This window comes from Danio rerio, chromosome 13 (genome assembly GCF_049306965.1).
Source record: "Danio rerio strain Tuebingen ecotype United States chromosome 13, GRCz12tu, whole genome shotgun sequence".
Classification (NCBI taxonomy): Eukaryota; Metazoa; Chordata; class Actinopteri; order Cypriniformes; family Danionidae; genus Danio; species Danio rerio.
In genome coordinates, this window is record NC_133188.1 from 2,875,679 (window position 1) to 2,897,500 (window position 21,822).

The following is a 21,822-nucleotide window of genomic DNA, read 5'->3' on the forward strand; positions in this document are numbered from 1 at the left end:
CTATCTATCTATCTATCTATCTATCTATCTATCTATCTATCTATCTATCTATCTATCTATCTATCTATCTATCTATCTATCTATCTATCTATCTATCTATCTATCTATCTATCTATCTATCCATTCATTCATACATACATCCATCCATCCATCCAACCATCCATCTATTCATCCATCCATCCATCCATTTATTCATCCATTCATCTGTCCATCCATCCATCCATCCATCCATCCATCCATCCATCCATCCATATATCTATCCATCCATCCATCGTTCTATTCATCCATCCATCCATCCATCCATCTAATCATCCAACCATCCATCTCTATGTGTGTTTGTATATATATATGTGTGTACAGTATATGTGTGTGCTACAGTACCTCTTAGCAGCGGAGGAGAGAGTCTCTTTTCTGGCTACAGACACTGTGGCGGTGTCTCTGTGAGATTTGCGGCCGCTGGAACTGCCATTGGCGATACAGGACATCGAATACGCCTCACGCATCGGGGCCTGACCTGCAGGACACAAACACACAGATCACACCTCATTCATTAGATGTGCTCATCGGTCACAGCTCACATTCAACTAAAAACACCATCATTTAATGTCAACAGTGTAGAGATGTAAAAACTCCAGCAGCTCACACACAACTCACATTTAAACCAGACCGCAGTCAGTAAAAAGTAAAGGAAAAAGAAAAGAGAAAGTGAAAAGGCTGAATGGAGGAGACTCATTCTTTATCCTCGCGCTGCAGATGTGCTGTTTAACTGTTTTCCTCCATGTAAATAGCAAATGCACCATGGTGTGACATAACTGACTCTTAAAGGGAATGAGAGACGAGACTTGGATTGGTTGAATGCAGGTTATGCTCAAAACACACCCATAACTCATTTAGAGAATAAGCAAAACCCTGTTAGACCATGCTCCGGGGAGCAAAGCGTATTTTTCTGTCCTTAAAATAGCAAAAGTGGATTCAGGCCCGCTCTTAGTGCTTTTTGAGCCATGCACTTTAGACTCTGCACATTTATTGTTAAAATAGACCCCAAAGAGTTCGTCAGGAAAAGGCAGCAGTTCATTTTCTAGGTGAACTTTTGCTTTAAGCTGCTGAAGTTACAGTAAAACCCCACTTGGTGGCGCTCAAGCACAAAATGGAGCACACAAGATTTACAGATCAAAAAAAAAAAGTTTGTCCCACAAACTTTTGATCAGGTGTTTGTGTGCTCTAGGCTAAACAAAAAAAAACTTGCATGACGAATGCACAAGGAAAATATTGTACAGCGCCATCTAGTGCAGCGGGGGTATTTCTGAACCATCTAACTTCAGAGAGTGATTTTGCATGCTCACTCAGCTCATTGCTAGTGAAGAAAATTAGGCTTTTCATGCAGTGAATGCTTAGGCATGAATGTCAAACAAAAGGCATCATGCAAAACTATTATTGATAAATGAGAGCATACCGGAGATTGTGAAATGCAGAACTAGAGCTCATAAACAACTGTTTGTATTCTCAATTCAGACCAGCAGAAGCTTAGACCCGGAAACAGTGTTTATTACGTCACCATTTAAACAGATCAATTTCTACAACATTTGCATGCCTGGATATCACAGAATTAAACCTGAGTAGCAGAGAGACAGTAAAGAAAGGACAGTGAATAAGTCTGTATGCTGAAATAGGTCAGCATACAGACAAGCTAACCGGATTAGCGGTCTAGTTTACTAGTCTATCCACTGATGATAAGATTAAAGATTAAAAAGACAAACAAAGACATTTATGTAATAAGTGTGGCTGTTTAAACAAGTCTCCAGCGCCACTGTACTGTACGCAAAAGAGTTTAACTGATGGAAGAAATTAAGATTTTATTAGAATTGAATTTTCAACCAAATCACGCTGCAGCCCAAGAGCGGTAACTCACAGAAGCTAAGCAGAGCTGAGCCTGGTTGCTGCTGGAAGTGGTGTTAGTGAGGCCAGCAGGGGGCACTTAACCTGTGATAGGAGTCCTAATACCCCAATATAGTGAAGGGGACACTATACTGTCAGTGAGCACTATCTATTAAATGAGACGTTAAACCGAGGTCATGACTATCTGTGGTCATTAAAAATCTCACGGCACTTCCCTGGGGTGTAACCCTGGCATTATAGCCTGCGTTTGCTGTTATATCAACTAAAATGGTTGTAAACCCCAGCATCCTGGCCAAATTTCCTCCATCTGCCCTTACTCATCATGGCCTCCCAATCATCCCCATCAACTGAACTGGCTCTATCACTGTCTCTCCACTCCACCTAACACTGTTGAGTGCACTGGCACCGTTGTCCTGTGGCTGCCGTTGCATCATCCGAGTGGATGCTGCACATTGGTGGTGGTGTGGAGAAAAAATACACTTTAATGTATGAGGACTAAAAAGTGTTCATAAACGAATATTTTATCAATTCAAATGAGCGGCGGCTTGGACCCGGAAACAGTATTCCATCATCACCGTTACGTCACGACTTAACAAGCAGATTATAATGCCTACAAAATCTGCCTACATGAGCGAAAGCCCAGCAAGCATTCATTTCATTGGGTTCAACCCATTTCGTTCTAGTTGACACACAGACATTGGCTGCGTCGGAAACCGCCTACTACTCAGTAGGTACTGCTTTTGAATTTACACATTCTACTCAGCCTTATACAGTATGAATGTGAGAAGTATGAATGGAATTCGGACGTACTACATCAGCCATTTTGTCATGGTCCCGTGACCTACCTGCGTCAGTTGCGTCGCTTCACTCCCATTCATGAATTCTCTCACGAAGCATCATGAGATAGCGCAGCGTGCATGGGATGCATACTCCAGAATCTCGCCGGAAGTAGTAAGTCATCCGGGTACCTTTCGCATACTGATTTTTGAATTCTATTAATTCGGACATACTACTCGGCTCGCATACTGATTTTAGTGTACTATATAGTATGTAAGTATGCAGTTTGAAGGCATTGACTTCAAAACAGAAACAAATTCTTCCTCATTGGGTCAGTTTGTTTGCTTTTTGAAGATCTTGTAAACAAATAGATTTAGGCAGTGTTGGGCAGTAGCGTCGCCACAAGTATTGACGCTACTAGCTTAACTACATTTCTCAGTAGCTTGGCGGTAGTGTCGCTACTTTTTAAATCAAATAGCTTAACAGTAGCAAAGCTATTTTATTAGTCAAGTAGCGCAGTTGCGTCCACACAAGACACATTTACAGATCGCAGATCAATAAGTGACGGCACCGACATTCACAGAGCTGTGAGGCCGGTGTGTAGCCGGTAAAAGTAAATCAATATGATGGCTAGAATGAGGAATTATTCTTCTTCCTGTTTTACGATGTTCGACAACAAACTTTTTGGTGCGTTACTGCAACCTCTGGTTGGCGATGTCACCAACCGAAACTTGCTTGATGGAAAGATGACTGAGGGAGAGGAGTTATTTACGAAGCAGGACTCCTGTTAATATATATATTATACATATATATATATATATATATATATATATATTATACATATATATATATATATTATACATATATATATATATATATATATATATATATATATATATACATATATATATATATATATACATATATATATATATACATATATATATATACATATATATATATATATATATATATATATATATATATACATACATATATATATATATATATACATACATATATATATATATATATATATATACATATATATATATACATATATATATATATATACATATATATATATATATATATATATATATATATATATATATATACATACATATATATATATATATATACATACATATATATATATATATACATACATATATATATACATATATATATATACATATATATATACATATACACACACACACACACACACACACACATATATATATATATATATATATATATATATATATATATATATATATATATATATATATATATATATATATAGTTCCAAAATATTTTAAATGTGTAACACCTGGTTTCATTGTATTTTTTGTTTTAGCTGTTATACTACAATTTGTTTCTGTTAAGTACAGCATAGGCTACTATTTACATTAAATACCCGAACTGAACTATTATGCCTCATATGTTTCATTGACAGTTTTATTGATTATTAAGATATGATTGACTTGGATTTAAGTTGCTTCGATTTAAAAATTGCAAAAATAGCTTGGATGTAGCTAAGCTACTTTTGCCTTGTAGCTTTTAGCTTAGCTTGCTACATTTCCCAGGGGGTAGCTTTAGTGTAGTTAAGCTACATTTTAAGTAGAGCAGCTAATAGCTTAGCTCACTACATTTTTCAAGTAGCTTGCCCAACACTGGATTTAAGACATTTTTTACGACTTATTATCAAGGCGAATTTATTACGACTTATTAAATTTAAGACTAATTAGTCAGACTTGATCTGATTTTGAAGCGGTGTGTGTTTGTCCTGAAAAAGAGATGCAGATTTACAGCTGAGTTTGCTGTTTTAACAAAAAAAAACATTTATTTGTAATAAAAAATAAGAGTTTGGTGGCATCTTTAGCGACAGAAAGATAATACACTGAAACATTCAAACTAAACAACTGAAAAAGAAAATTACAAACTAAATTTGACATATATTTTTGTAGTCTTGATTTCTTTTACACTTTGTGTGTGTGTTTGAGAATGTGTGTGAGTGCTGCGAATCCTCGTGCTCAGCATCTCTGCAGTGATTGCAATGGTTTGCATCAGCCGTGCTATTTAAAACAACCTCAGTGTGGGGAAATGTATGAGTGAGGTTGTCGTTCACTTGACCTCTCTGTTGTCTGATGGTGTTCTGCTCCTGCTGAGTGTGTGTGTGGACTCTGAACTGCATTAATGGACATGAGCACACGCATATTATATCAGGAGGAGAAGAAGCCATGACAGAAGCACACGACTCCGTTTCATGCTCAATTAGCTCTGGACAAAAACACAGTGTGTGTCTGACCTCTTCACATTGACTGAGAGGCCGAGAGAGGCAGTGTGTGTGTGTGTGTGTGTGTGTGTGTGTGTGTGTGTGTGTGTGTGTGTGTGTGTATGTGTGTGCGTGCGAGAGAGATTTTTTGAAAACACTTTACTTGAAGGGGTGTTCATAAGACATGTTGTGAATGAGATATTATGCAGATTGTTTGTATATGACAACTGTTATTAAGCATCATCTGCTGAGTTTTGTCAGTTAAAAATGCAAAGATGACATTGTTTGTTATGACAACTTAGTCTAGTGCTCAGCATAAATTTATATATATATATATATATATATATATATATATATATATATATATATATATATATATATATATATATATATATATATATATATATAATTTATGCTGAGCACTAGACTAAGTTGTCATAACTAGGGTTGTAACAATATACCGGTATGACGGTCTACCACGATTTGAACGTGCACGATTATCATACCATGAACAATTGCATATCAACGGTTTTAACCCTTAAAGACCGAGACAGCCGCCTGCGGCTAAAAATAAGTATTGCTCTTAAATGTTTAATAACTTTTGATCCGCTGATCCGATTCATAGAATTCAAAGATTGGCATAAAGAAGAGAATCTCAGCTTTCCAGTGCTGTATCACATAACATTCGCTGACTTTCAGAGGCTCCGGAATCAGTGCGGTTACGTCATCAAAATTTGACAACGCTGATTTGACAAAGAAACGCTCGTCACTGTGTCTCCGGACAAACCAGACACGATACATTGATGCATTGTCCCTCCTCCATGCCCAGATTGGTTCAAACTTGCTATATCACAACCAATAAGCATAGGTTTCGCTTCTGTTTGTGGACCAACACTGAGCTTTTTGAACAACACGGAATGAGAGATAGACCTACATTTATGCGCGGCTAAATAAAACTCAAAAAAAAAAAAGTTTTGCATGAAATCATTCTCATACTAAGTACTTTTGCATGCACAGCAGCACAGAAACATGACAAAACAGTGACACAGCAAAGACGAACTGCTGCTCTTGCTGTTTTCAAAAGACGCAAATGAAGGTGCAGCTGTTTGTCTGCATTGCAGACAACCATATCCAAATCCATATCCACAGACAACCATATCCATGCTGGCACATAAAACCTAAGGATGTTCCATATTGAATCTAGTTTTGTTATGTAACTATTTATAGTATAGTAAATATTTATATCTATTTTTTTACTGAGGATTTGCACCATGCTATTTGGACTTTGACACATTATTTATTATTTTCTTATTTTTTATTTGTTCATTGTAAGTGGTGTTGTTTATAGTAACTGAAAATATATTATTTGGAAAAAGTCAAATTTGCTTCACTGTTCTATTATTTTGTAAAAAAAAAAATTCTGTTTAGTTCATTCCCAGACCTTTTGGGCAAATACATTGTCAGTAAATAAATGCATTTTTTCCCCCATAGAAAAACCTTTGTTCAGTCAGAAAACGTGTTCTTATTCTTTTTAGGGTCTTTGCTATGAGAATTACTATTTAATACCGTACACCGCGAAACCGTCAAACCGTGGTATTGTTTTAGACGATTATCATACCGTAAAAAATTCATACCGTTACAACCCTAGTCATAACAAACAATGTCATCTTTGCATTTAAGCTCAATGACACATACTATAACGGTAATGACACAGGCTCAAACACACAGACACACACACACACACACATTCTCACACAGACATACGATCACACACGAATACGCTCACACACAAATGCACGCACACACAGACAGACAGATACACACATACCTTTGGTGTTCTGTTGTTTTTTGGCAGCGGCTGCAGCAGAGTCCTCCGACTGAGCCAGACGTCGCAGCACATCGGCCAGCGCAGCCTTCATGACGGTCAGCTCATCCTCCTGCTGCTGAACCCGCAGCTCCAAAGACGACAGCCGGTCCTGCACGTCTGAGGCGCTCGCTGCAGATATACTGTCATCTGCAAACACACAGATTTACATTAGATTAGATTACATTTAGTCATTTAGCAGACTATATTACATATTATATTCACACACTTATAAGAAAACGCTAAAACAAAAACCGCTAAATTCGATAATTCCTAATAATAACTCCTGTACAGCAGTCCCACAACATTCTGACACTCGATGACTGTCGAATACCCTGTCCGAAAAGTCTCGTGGCTGGGAATGATTTGTTTACAGTGTCTGCTATAATGGTACTGTTGTTTTGGGTGTATTTACATAGATGAATATGGCCACAGTAAATGCACAGTGTAGTTACGATCTTTTTGCCATATTATATCGTTGTGATACCATAATATGTCCTCAGTGATTTGCTATAGATAAATACCAAGAATAAAGCAACTGGAGCAGTCGCAATTATCGATCTCGTATGAAGTGAGATTTGTTATTGTGCTGTTTTATTTCTTAGGGGTAAAATTGAAACCTTTCTCCTTCACACTCTGTTTCAGGGGCCAAAAGGAAGGGGAAGGGGTAAAAATGGAACTGGGATTGGGCCTAAGTGTTGACAGAATCTTCATTTCTGGGTGAACTACTTCTTCAGTGTTTGTGTGAACTCTTCCAGTAAGTGCAGCAGTGTTGTTGGAGCTGCAGTACATTAGAGTACATTAGCGTCGGGTTTGGGACGGGGCACTGGATGGTGCCGAACGCTGCCAGGCATTACTGTGGTCAGGACTTTGATTGCTGGACTGGTTCCCTCATCGAGGAGGCCCAGCGTTCTGAGCTGCGGTTAGAGAGATTAAGGGGCATCAAGTACAATATAACAGCTCAAACTCTCACACAGCAACACATCTCTGATCCAAGCTTGAAACCAGACCATAGGACGTTTTTACACCCCTTATAAATCAGTGGAAGTGCTCACACTCGCACCCACACACACACACACAATGAGAGCAAACAAAACATGTGAGCGCAAATACGAGAAGCCCAATTTACCACAGCACACATCCAGAGCTAGAAAAATGCTCGCATTCCAGCCGTTGCTTTAAAGATAACGAAGCCTCAGTTTTAACGTCAGGAATGTCCTGGCAAACACAGACAGACTCTCTCACACACAGACACACTTGTTCCTATATCCCAGTAGGGACTCTCATAGACGTAATGATGCTTCTACTATACAAACAGCATATTCTAGCGATGCCACGGTTCTCAATAAAATATTGAAACATTCTGTACGACCTACAACGTTCAATACGCGTTTGTGAATTGCGGTTTTCTCGGTTTTGCGTTTAAATAATTTATGTGCATTTTATATCTCCCCGAATTGACTGTGTGTGCCTGTAAGTCTATGAGAGGAGATGAGGAAACTCCTCCCCGTAAATATCCAATCAATATGCTCTAAAGTAAGGGGGCGCTTGACCATCATTCCACACTTTAACATAGCAAGCAGCGGTGAAGTGAGGCTGAGGCAACAGTACGAGAAAGCACCGGCGTCTTTCAAATCTGCGGTGTGAGGACATTTCGTTTTTGCCGTTAACTATAATGCCAATAAAACAAAACGGTGAACCAAAAATAACTGAGTGCAAGCATTGTTTTACATGTATAACCATGACTGTACATTTGCAGCGCATCACCCAGCAATATCCCTGTCTGAAGGCAGGAGAGCAGAGAAGCTAATAAAGTCCTCCAAATAGCAACAATCCCTCGCTGAATCCTTCAAGCAAACATACCCAACTGGTTCCAAGAGACACACAAAAATAACAAAGGCAGTGCGGGTGTTATTGCTGACGATTTGCAGCCATTTTCGGTGATTGGAGATGTGTGCTTTTGTCATCTTATAAAAGCACTCGATCCGCGTTACAGACTACAGTCTCGCATTTTTCAGCACCGAGATAATTAGGATGGTTTATTTATGTTTACTGAAGTACAAATATGTTTATCTGAAATGGCCAATTCATCATTTTAAATGCTTCACATTAAGGGTGTCACGATCCTTCAAATCCCCGATTCGATTACATTTTCGATTCTAAAGGCACGATTCGATTCGATTTTCGATTAAGAATAATTAATTAATTAATGACCAATTAATTATTTGTAGCCTACCGTTTAAACTACCTGACCTGCATGGTCTTTGTTTTACCCATAAACAAATCATACAGTAAATGAATAAAGGCAAGATACACACATAATTACCACCTGTCAATCACTTTTTTTCTGCGGGACTCGTGAATAGGCAGTGATCTGTGTCGTTATAATGGCGTCGGTAAAAAAGACGCACAACCAACAGGAACCAACCAACAGTATCTGCGTTGTTCGCTAAAATGACTAAGTACAAGTGAGTAAAAGATTGAAGCAGTCCTCTGACTGCCTGGACCTGCTGTCTCGAGCGCATGGCTGTGTGTGCGTCTGTGTCTGTGTGGTCACGTGATGTGCATTTTCAGAGGTAGAGGAAGGAGGGCTGCTCAGAAATGCTACACGCCACTGTGGATGTGGATCGTTGTCGTTCTAAAATGCCATTTAAAAACAAAGACAGTGTAAACAGGGCCTGAGTGTGTACCTTTTCGCGAGCGGATTTGCAACGGGGGCGGGCGGAGGATCGCGATGCCAGTGTTGTCTATCGGACGAACCGTACGTAATACATACATAGCAGAGCTTGCAAAACTGTGTTTTTTTTTTGTCGACAACACGAACGTTGTCAACATAACTCACTGAAAATCCAAAATGCTTACACACCGGCGACTTCATTGAAAGAGGAGAGGGTTTAAGCTCTGTCGACGGGTCTCCTGATTTTGCAGTTTAACAAGCACTTCAACAAGCCTGTTTTTTTCCCCGCTTGGCAAGCCAAGCTAACGTGACATGGGGGCGTGGCAGCATCGACGATTCTATTTTTTGATTTGATAATCGAAATTGAGCATAAATTTCGATCAATTTCGATTAAAAATCTAAATCGTGACACCCCTAATTCACATGTATGTTTATTTTCAAAGTGTAGGATTTTATGTGTTCCCCAGTTTGTACATGGGCTACCAGCAGCTGTGAGATTTCAGTGTTCATTTTTTTAAACAATAAACAAGGAACTAGTGTACTTTTCTTGGCTTTTAAGTAAAACAAAATGAGTATTGCAATAAATCATTTTATTTTTTATAGTTTTAACCTCTTACTGTTTCTATTGCCTATAGAATAAAACGATAAAAAAACAAGTGTCAAGCCATGAGAACCGAACTGAAAATCGTATTAAAAAACCAAGGTAAGTATTGAACCGTGGGCTAACTGTATTGTTAAATCCCAAGTGTATTCTATATGCTTATTTCACGCAGTTGCCATTTTAAAAAAAACGAAAGTGAGGCTGGGGTGGGAAGAAACCCGGAAGTGTAGGATCAGCACTGTAAACATTGCAACAACATGCTGTGGACTACAAACCTCCAGCTGTTGCCGCGATTTCAGAATACAGAGGTGGTGTAAACATCAATTTAATATCATTCAGTAAGGGGGCCTGACACCAAATTGCAGACCTGAATTTCGAATGCAAACATTGCGATTTCAATTCAGCGTGCAGCCCTACTTAATAACTGACCATGAAAACTAAAAAGCAAACATCTCAAGGCAAGCAGGAAGTAGTCAACAAAACGCAAAGCCTGGAGGTCTTGAAACGGCGCAATATTTCATTGGCTTTCTCTGCCCGCGGTTTCCTCCCAGTCTGCAGGTCTTTCCTCTCCAAGCGTCTTATCTCAGAGGCCCGCGGAAACACGGAGAGGGCAAACGTTTAAAACACAATGCGTTTCTTTCAGAGGAAACTGCTTTAGGAGGTTGTTCGATACTGGCAGAGCGTACGGAAAAATAAAAAACCAGAGAAAGACAGGGGAGGGTCTGGAAGGTGGCGGAGTATCCCCAGGTAACCTCCAGAATGGGGTGCACCAAAGAAAAACTGCAGATAAATGAACTTTGCTTCACATTTCTGCACATAATTCCTCACAGGCTAAGAGGAAGGAAGGCCTACGCACATGTCATATTTCACAATAGCTCGTCACATTCCTATGATTTCTCCCCCCATTCCTTCTGCACGTACACACACCTCTGACCAAACACACATTAGAGCTCAGAGTAAGACTCGTTTGCAGTGTAATATAAATAACCAATTTCTAATAGCGGATTTCTTTTATCTTTGTTATGATGACGGCACATAATATTTGACTAGATATTCCTCAAGATACTAGTATTCAGCTTAAAGTGACATTTAAAGGCTTAACTGGGTTATTTGGGCAAGTTATAGTTATCAGGCAAGTCATTGTATAACAGTGGTGTTTTCTGTAGGCAATAAAAAATATTGCTTAAGGGGCTAATAATATTACCTTAATGTAAAAAAACAAATAAAAACTGCTTTTATTCTAGCCGAAATAAAACAAATAAGACTTTCTGCAGAAGAAAGAATATGATAGGAAATACTGTGAAAAATTCCTGAATCTGTTCAACATCATTTGGGAAATATTTGCAACGAAAATTCACAGGAGGGCAAATCATTTTGGCTTTAATATTTATGACATGCTAGCATGTAGGCTAAAACAAAGGTATGAACAAGAAATGCAACCTGTGTCTTTTATTTTTCTCCCGTAAAGAAACAGTGGCAATTTATCCACTGGCCACTGGGGGCTTGCTCCAGATACAAGCAAATCCTCATAGACGTCCATGTTAAAATGCCAAACTTTACAGCAGAAAAAAGGTGTTTACAGCCTGATACAAAAAAAAAAAAAAGGTTTGGTACAAATAGCTAATATTACCCTTCATGACAACTGTGAGGGAGTTAATTGTTTTATTACTCGCTACTTTTATAGAACAGACTCCAGCTTTGTTTGTATGCTAATGCTACATACTGTACATGAAGCAACCGAAAAAGCTAAACGCAGCTGAACTTAACTAGGTTAATTAGGTAAATGATTGTATAACAGTGGTTGTTCTATAGACAATCGAAAAACAAATATAACTTAAGTGGGCTAATAATATTGACCTTAAAATGTTTTTTTTTTTTTAATTAAAACTGCTTTTATTCTAGCCGAAATAAAACCAATAAGACTTTCTCCAGAAGAACAAATATTATAGGAAATACTGTAAAAAATTCCTGAATCTGTTAAACATCAATTAAGAAATATTGAAAACAAAAATTCACAGGAGGGCTGATTATTTTGCTTACAACTGTATGATATGCTAGCACGTAGGCAACAGTATGAACAAGAAATGCTTGATTTAGCAACTTGTGTTTCCTTAGTATATGAAATACATCATTTAAAGTATATCAATAGTCATTACAATGCATTTTAAATTATATAAATTCAAACCAAGCGGCAACCTCCCATCAAGAAGCTATACAGAATTAACTGCAATTCATCGACTGGCCACTGGGAGCTTGCTACAGATACAAGCAAATCTTCTAAGACTTTTATGCTAAAACTTCCAACTTTACAGCAGAAAAAAAATGCATTTACAGCCTGATACAAAAATGATTTTGGTTTAAATAGCTAAAATTACCCTTCATGAAAACTGAGGGGGTGAATTATTTTATAACTCGCTACATTTATAAGAGACTCCAGCTCTGTATGTATGCTAATGCTACATACATGAAGCAACCAAAAAAGCTGAACCCAGAGCGGAAAATAAACAATAATGGCTGGAAAAATGACAATAGCCAATGAGGATGAGAATATCTGCGAAGGTTTTCGCTAATTCATAGTGTTCGCTCATTCTTTTTTGTTCTCCAACCAAGAAACTAAAAGCTATAGGAAACACTGTGAAAAATTCCCTGTTCTGTTAAACATCATAAATAAATATATATATATATGTATATATATATATATATATATATATATATATATATATATATATATATATATATATATATATATATATATATATATATATATATATATATATATATATATATATTCATTTATATTCATTTATATCAAATATTTGAAAGATTAACTTTGTTTTCATCTGAATCTAATATTAGGAAAAGGAGCTCCTGTGCTCAGACCAAAACACAACACGCACACCAATGTGGTCCCAAATCTGTGGCAGGACAATCCCATGGCATGCGGCCAGACTGCACGCTCGTAAGACTTGTTTTTAAGTGTGCTTCAATTTGACTGGAGGCCTATGGAGGAAGTGCTCAGAGAGAGATGGCAGATTTACAGTCCGGAAAAAGACAATCAGCCGCATTCAGGATTGAACACACACACATACACACACACACACACTCTGCAAAATATAGCATATCAGCACAAATATCACACAGTGTGCTTCAGCAATAGACACGTCGCAGGATCTGCAATGTTTGGACTTGCTGTTCAGAACTTGTGTGATTTGTGAAACATTATTGCAAAGTTTAGCCATAATAGAGTCAAAGATTTTTACTTGGATGCGTTGTTAAGCCCTACGATTGTAAGATTTAAAGCGAATTCAGGCACAAGAAATTGTAAAGTTTTGCAGTTTTACAAAGATTAATTTTGTTTATATAATGAAGACAGATTATTTTTGATTTGATAATTAAATTTCTGTACTTCAATGTTGTTAGATTCCAACGAAAACCGTAAAGCGCTGTTTATTTCATTTTTAATTATATTTGTTCTGTTTTTATCTGTGCTTTCATTTGTTGAAGTTTTGGAATATTTTATGCAGATCCTAAAAAAATCATCACAATCAATGTAAAATTATAAATTATTTCCAAACAGCTATTGAAGTCATTTTCATTCATTCATTCATTTTCTTGTCAGCTTAGTCCCTTAGTCCCAATTAACAGTTGTTGTTTTTTTATTATCTGTGACTATGTGAGCATTTCAATCCAGTTCAACGCATTTGTGCACAAGCAAATCTAATGTTGGTAGCTTTAACAAAAACAAACTCTATTTAACTATTTATACAATTAAGTATCATTTTAAATATTTTATTTCTGTACTGTTTGACTCTGGAAAACCTCAAAGCATTATTTTCATTTTATTTGTGTTTTTGTTCTGTTCAAATTTTTTTATTTTATCTATATGTACTTCAAAATAAAATAAATAAATAAATGAATAAATTAATGAATTAATTTAATTAATTAAATAATTTAATTAAATTAAATAAAACACATAAAATAAAAAACTGAAATTAATAAAATAAATAAATAAAGTAAATAAATAAAATTAATACAATTGATAAAATTAATTAAATTAAATAAATAAAATAAAATAAAATAAAATAAAATAAAATAAAACAAAATAAATAAATAAATAAATAAAATAAAATAGAATAAATGAAAATAATAAAATAAATAAAAAATAAATAAAATCAAAGAAATAAATGAAATTAACTAAATAAAATAAAATAAAATAAATAATAAAAATAAATACATTTTTAAAATGAATGAATATATGAATCACCCCAACCAATCCAAAAATCCCAAATTCTTTCCAAACAGCCCTTCTCAAGTCATCTGGGGAAATTGTAATCATACCGCAACACATAAACAATATCGCAAGTTTAAGTTTTTCCCAATACCCTGCAGCCCTTACACACACAAACCCAGTGTTCATGAGCACGGACTGCTGCGTCTTGTTAATGTTCACTATTTGCAGCACTTACTCATAACAGATGGATCACCTGTCATGGTGTTTCACAGTGCTCTTCCTGACTACCAGATAAGGATTAGACTGGTCACATACTGAACTGCTCTGGATTTGACCCAGGAGAAAAATCATTAAGTCATGGTGTCAGGCTTAGAGCATCGTTAAAACACTCGACACACTCGTACAGCTCATGACTGCACAAGTCTGAACTAGTTTATTTAATTCCCCTATACCACATGTGTTTGGACTGTGGGGTAAACTGGAGCACCCGGAGGAAACTCATGCCAACACAAGGAGAACATGCAAACTCCACACAGAAATATCAACTGAACCAGCCGGGATTCAAACCAGTGCGCTTCTTGCTATGAGGTGACAGTGCTTACTTCCTAATAGTATTACAAAAAGAACTGTGGTGAAATGATACAAAACAACAACAACAAAACAGTGTAGTGTGCTAACTAGGGTATTCATTAAAACAACTCTCAGTAGTACCTGAAAACACTAACAATAGATTAATTATACTAGGGTAAATGGTGAACATGTGACTGAAAAAGGCGGGAAAGCCACAACAAAAGGAAGCTGCGAGGCCTTGTGGTCCAGTCCGAGTCATTTGCAGACTTGACATCATACAGGAAGTGACCTCACCTCACCTCGTTGGTGCTATATGTTGACACTTTCCTCTACAGCCTGACACAAAAATGATTTTGATGTTTATAGCTAATAATCTCCTGAGGGGGTGAGTTGTTTTATAACTCGCTTCAATTATAAATGAGACTTCAGCTATGTTTGTATGCTAATGCTAAATAGAGGCCGACAATTACAGTCACAGAGCGCATCTCCAGACGGCCTCAGGAGACTCCATCACTGCTGCATGTATGCAAAATCAGACATGAAGAAGGCAGCATGTCTAGACACGGAGGAACACACACACACACACACACGCACGCACGCACGCACGCACACGCTCAACACACACACGCTCAACAACATACACATGCACACACATACTCAACACATGGATATGCTCAACACACACACACGCTCACCACACATGCAACACACACATACACACGATTAACCCACACACAAATGCTGTCAACACACATTCAACACTCATACATGCTCAACACACACACACACACACACACACACACACACACGCTTAATAAACACACGCTCAACAACATGCACACGCACACACACACACACAACACATGCACATGCTCAACACACGCTCACCACACATGCAACACACACATACACACGATTAACCCACACACAAATGCTGTCAACACACGTTCAACACTCATACACACTCAACACACACACACACACGCCTAATAAACACACGCTCAACAACTAGCACACGCACACACACACACACACACACACACACACACACACACACACACACACACACACACACACACACACACAAGTACATGCTCAACACACACACACGCTCACCACACATGCAACACACACATACACACACGCCTAATAAACACACGCTCAACAACACGCACACACACACACACACACAAACACATGTACATGCTCAACACACACACACGCTCACCACACATGCAACACACACATACACACAAGCCTAATAAACACATGCTCAACAACACGCACACACACACACACACACACACACACACAACACATGCACACGCGCATGCTCAACACAAGCACAAACACACGATGAACACACGCACACATGCTGACACACACACACACACACACGTGTCCTTAACACACACACACGCTCAACACAGAAACACACACATATACACACACACATGCATGCTCAATACATACACGCATGCTCAACACACATGCATGCTCAACATACACGCTCATGCTCAACACACACACACTCAACACATGCTCAACACACACACACACACACACGATTAACACACATACTCATACACGCTCAACACATGCATACGCTTAATATACACACACTTAACAACATACACACGCACACACATATTCAACACATGCACACATGCATGCTCAACACACACACACACACACACACAACACATGCTCAACACACACACACACGATTAACACACACTCAACACACACACACAGCGGTCAACACATGCATACGCTTAATACACACACACTCAACAACATACACACGCACACACATACTCAACACATGCACACGCGCATGCTCAACACATACACACTCAACACATGCTCAACACACACACACACACGATTAACACACACTCAACACACACACAGCGGTCAACACATGCATACGCTTAATACACACACACTCAACAACATACACACGCACACACATATTCAACACATCCACACATGCATGCTCAACACACACACACACACACAACACATGCTCAACACACACACACACACACACGATTACCACACACTCAACACACACACACACAGTGGTCAACACATGCATACGCTTAATACACACACACTCAACAACATACACACGCACACACATACTCAACACATGCACACGCGCATGCTCAACACACACACACACAACACATGCTCAACACACACACACACACACGATTAACACACACTCAACACACACACAGCGGTTAACACATGCATACGCTTAATACACACACACTCAACAACATACACACGCACACACATATTCAACACATCCACACATGCATGCTCAACACACACACACACACACACAACACATGCTCAACACACACACACACACACACGATTACCACACACTCAACACACACACACACAGTGGTCAACACATGCATACGCTTAATACACACACACTCAACAACATACACACGCACACACATACTCAACACATGCACACGCGCATGCTCAACACACACACACACAACACATGCTCAACACACACACACACACACGATTAAAACACACTCAACACACACACAGCGGTTAACACATGCATACGCTTAATACACACACACTCAACAACATACACATGCACACATACTCAACACATGCACACGCGCATGCTCATCACACACACACACACCCTTTATACACACGCATGCTCAACACACACACATGCTTAAAAACACCCAAGCGCTCAATACAGAAACAGAAACACTCACACACGCTCACAGAAACACACACACACATGCTCAACACACAGATTAATTAAAGAAACACTCACAACACACACACACATGCTCAACAAGCACACACACACATCACAGAAACACACACGCTCAACACACACTCGGTCAACAAACACACACACACTCTCAACATGCATGCTCATCACAGAAGCACACATGCAGTCGACACACACACATCCATCACAGAAACACACTCACAACACACATGTACATCAGCATTCAGACGTGAGCACAGGTCTGTGCAGGGGGAATGCTGAAATGTGTGTCCGCGCGAGCACTAATTACTGCGCGGTGGATTCCAGCGGCGTCTGTTTAGACGTGCGGTGACATGTTTGTGTAAAGACATTAGGTTGCGCATTCGGGCCAAATATGCGCGAGATATGAGCTCCGCTGATAGATGAGGAGGATTATCAGACAGAGAACGCCACATCCGCTCCACTAAACCCCGACACTGATTAACCCTGCCTTACTTCATCACTAAACATCACCTGATTCGATATCACTAAACTGCTTAACACACATCACCACTACACCGGCCTCAGATCTAGATATGACTATCAGCACCGACACATATCTGTAACAGTGGTGAAACACCCTAAGTTTCATGTGTGTCAAGTGAAACACGAAGAATAAAAGGTACTAAAATTTCCCTGAGGTGGTAAAACTATGCATAATAATATATTGATTCTACGTTTTAGTGGCTTATGCCTAGTTCAGACTGCGTGATTTTCAAAGTAGTCGTGTCACAGATGTTTTCACACTGCTTGACTATCTGGCTTGCGTTTCGTCGCTGCTTTGTTTACACTGCATGATGGATCGGCGACAGGGACTTTCACATTGCATGACATGAAAGAATCGCCGACAACTTCATCCAAACTACGTCTCACAGCCAAAAACATGCGTTCTCTGCCCTCGCGGTCTCCTGAATTCGTTTTTCTGAGGACACCTGGCAAGACCGGTCTCCACAAGAACGCAAATCTGTTCTCTGCGTTCTTGGAATTGAGAAACAGCCATACTTCATTAAACACATTTAAAAAAAATTAAATAAAAATAATATATATATATATATATATATATATATATATATATATATATATATATATATATATATATATATATATATATATATATTTAAAGTCAGAATTATTAGCCCCCTGTTTATTTTTTTCCCTAATTTCTGTGTAGCGGAGAGAAGATTATTTTAACACATTTCTGCACATATTAGTTTTAATAACTCATTTCTAATAACTGATTTATTTTATCTTTACCATGATGAAAGTAAATAATATTTTACTAGAGTATTCTAGACACTTCTGTACAGCTTAAAGTGAAATTTAGGTTTAACTAGGTAATTAGATTTACTAGGCAGGTTAGGGTAATTAGGCAAGTTATTGTATAACGATGGTTTGTTCTGTAGATTTTACGGGATAAAAAGAATTATTCGCCCCCCTTGAATTTTTTTTCTTTTTTTAATATTTCCCAAATTATATTTACCAGAGCAATGAAATGTTCCCAGTATGTCTGATAATATTTTTTCTTCTGGAGAAAGTCTTATTTGTTTTATTTCGGCTAGAATAAATTTTTAGACCATTTTTAAGGTCAAAATTATTAGCCCATTTAGGCTAAATTTCTTTTTCAATAGTCTACAGAACAAACCATCGTTATCCAATAACTCGCCTAATTATCCTAACCTGCCTAGTTAACCTAATTAACCTAGTTAAGCCTTTATATGTCACTTTAAGCTGTATAGAAGTGTCTTGAAAAATATCCAGTGAAATATTATGTGCTGTCATCATGGCAAAGATAAAATAAATCAGTTATTAGAGATGAGCTATTAAAACTATTATGATTAGAAATGTTCTTCTCTCCAATAAACAGAAATTGGGGAAAAAATAAACAGGGGCAATAATAATAATAATAATATATGTTGTATTTACGTTTCATATCATCCGCTATTTATAATTATTATCATTTTTATAATTATTATGATTAGATTATTGAATCTTTTTAACAATAGATTTAAGAATATTACTATTTATTTTTCTTGTTATTTACCACTTTATTTTAATTTACCAACATTACTAAAGCAGAAAGTTTTAATAGTCAAGCACAACAATTAAACTGAGTATCTGATCTCTTTATAATAAAATAAACAGAAATGTTAAAGAGTCTCTTAAACTTGAATAATAATGTTACAAAGTGTGTGCAATGGTCAAGCGTGAATACTGAACATTCATTCATTCCTTTCCTTTTCAGCTCAGTCCCTTTATTAATCTGGGATCGCCACAGCAGAATGAACCGCCAACTTATCCAGCATATGTTTTATGCAGCGGATGCCCTACTAGCCACAACCCATCAATGGGAAACACCCATACACACTCATCCACACACACACATACAATACGGGTAATTTAGCCAACCCAATTCACCTGTACCACATGTGTTTGGACTGTGGGGGAAACCGGGGCACACAGAGGAAACCCACGCCAACACGGGGAGAACATGCAAACTCCATACAGAAATGCCTAATGACATACAAACATATACAAACACACATACAAGCATAGATTTACGCATACATATATGTGTGTGTTTCTGTGGCCAAAAACCACCAGTAGTTTTTTTTTGGCTCAAGCAAACCTCATCAGAAGGTGATTTCCTCTTGTTTCAAATAATTGTGCGGCTTGTAAAGTCATTCATTTCTCTGCAGAATAAGTGGAAGACGTGCTTTCTATTCACATGTTCACAAGGTTAGGATGTCTATTGCACAATTTCAAAATAACCTCTGACCACTAGATAAACACATCACACACACACACACACACACACACACACACACACGGTGGCTGTCTATCTGTAAGAGCTGAATGAGATTTTCTCTAAACACGCATCCGTTTCAGCACTGAACACGATCATTTGCATGTTTTTTTCCTGTGTTACTCAGTCAGCCACATCAGATTAAATTTATCACAGATAAATCAGGGAAATCAGACAATCAACTCAACTGTGTCCTCCTCGGTTGTAAAAACAAACATCACCAGTATAGTACTCAGAATAAAATAATGAGAGAATAGTTCCTAGCAATATTGACCAATAAAACAGCAACTTTTGATCTCCTGTCTGTTGTAGTACACGGTGTAACTACAGAAGAGTGGAGCTTTAACTAGGAAGATTATTAAAACTCTTAGATAATGTTTTGATTGAGATGCTAATGGTCTAATCCGATTCAATGATCTATGCTAAGCTAAGCTACAAGTGCGTTTACCAGGCAAAAAAATTGGCTGAATGAATAAAAAAAAGGTAAAACTCAATAGTTTAACTTTAGGAAATCGTACAGTGAGTTTTTTTAAGGGGGAGGTGTTACTTTAACAAAGATATTTGTAAAATCCCCATTGAAAAAAATGAATGGAAAAATACTTGTAGAACCAAGGCACTTTAATTTACATATAATATATAATAATTTGTATATCTGCAATAATTTCAACATATTGTGCAGCCTTATAAGCAGTAACAGCAGAACAAAAGTCTAAACAACCAATAACGACAGTCTATATATATGGACTATCCACATTTAAAACAGAAAGTCAAGTAAATGAAAAAGTATAATGTGGCAATATCTATCCATCTACCCACTAATTTATCCATCTATCCATCCATCCATCCATCCATCCATCCATCCATCCATTGATCTATTAATCTATTGATCTATCCATCCATACATCCAATCCATCTATCCACCTATCTATCAATCAACTTATCCATCTATCTATCCATTCATTCATTCACCTATCTACCCATCAACTTATCTATCCATCCACCTATCTATATATCCACCAATCCATTGATCTATCCATCTATCTAACATCCATCCTTCCAACTATCTATCTATCCACATATCCACCCATCCATCCACCTATCTATCAATCCACACATCTAACCGTCCATCCATCCATCCATCCATCCATCCATCCATCCAACAATTCATCCATTCATTCATCCATCCATCTATCCACCCATCCATCCATCCATCCATCCATCCATGCACATATCCATCAATCTACTTATCTAACTATCCATCCATCCATCCATCTATCCATCCAACTATCCATCCATCCATCCATCTATCCATCCAACTA

General features: G+C 37.7%; 3 protein-coding genes across 17 annotated transcripts in view; all 3 read right to left on the bottom strand.

The window, feature by feature from the left end:
* fbxo9 (F-box protein 9) overlaps window positions 1–21,822 on the bottom strand; it is an 884,197-nt gene that overhangs the window by 538,973 nt on the left and 323,402 nt on the right. The gene's annotated exons all lie outside the window — the stretch shown is intronic.
* Window positions 1–21,822, bottom strand: part of eml4 (EMAP like 4) — a 127,086-nt gene that overhangs the window by 50,519 nt on the left and 54,745 nt on the right. For all 15 annotated transcript variants that reach the window (XR_012389083.1, XR_012389082.1, XR_012389080.1 and 12 more), the window contains exons 2-3: window positions 6,783–6,968; window positions 382–514 (exon numbers count right to left, since the gene is read on the bottom strand). Coding sequence is in view for 8 of the 15 variants with exons in the window: in XM_073920523.1 (XP_073776624.1) it covers window positions 382–514; window positions 6,783–6,968 (319 nt within the window). In the remaining 7 variants the exon portion in view is untranslated. The remainder of the gene's footprint in view (window positions 1–381; window positions 515–6,782; window positions 6,969–21,822) is intronic.
* pkdcca (protein kinase domain containing, cytoplasmic a) overlaps window positions 1–21,822 on the bottom strand; it is a 259,947-nt gene that overhangs the window by 36,286 nt on the left and 201,839 nt on the right. The window lies entirely within an intron of this gene.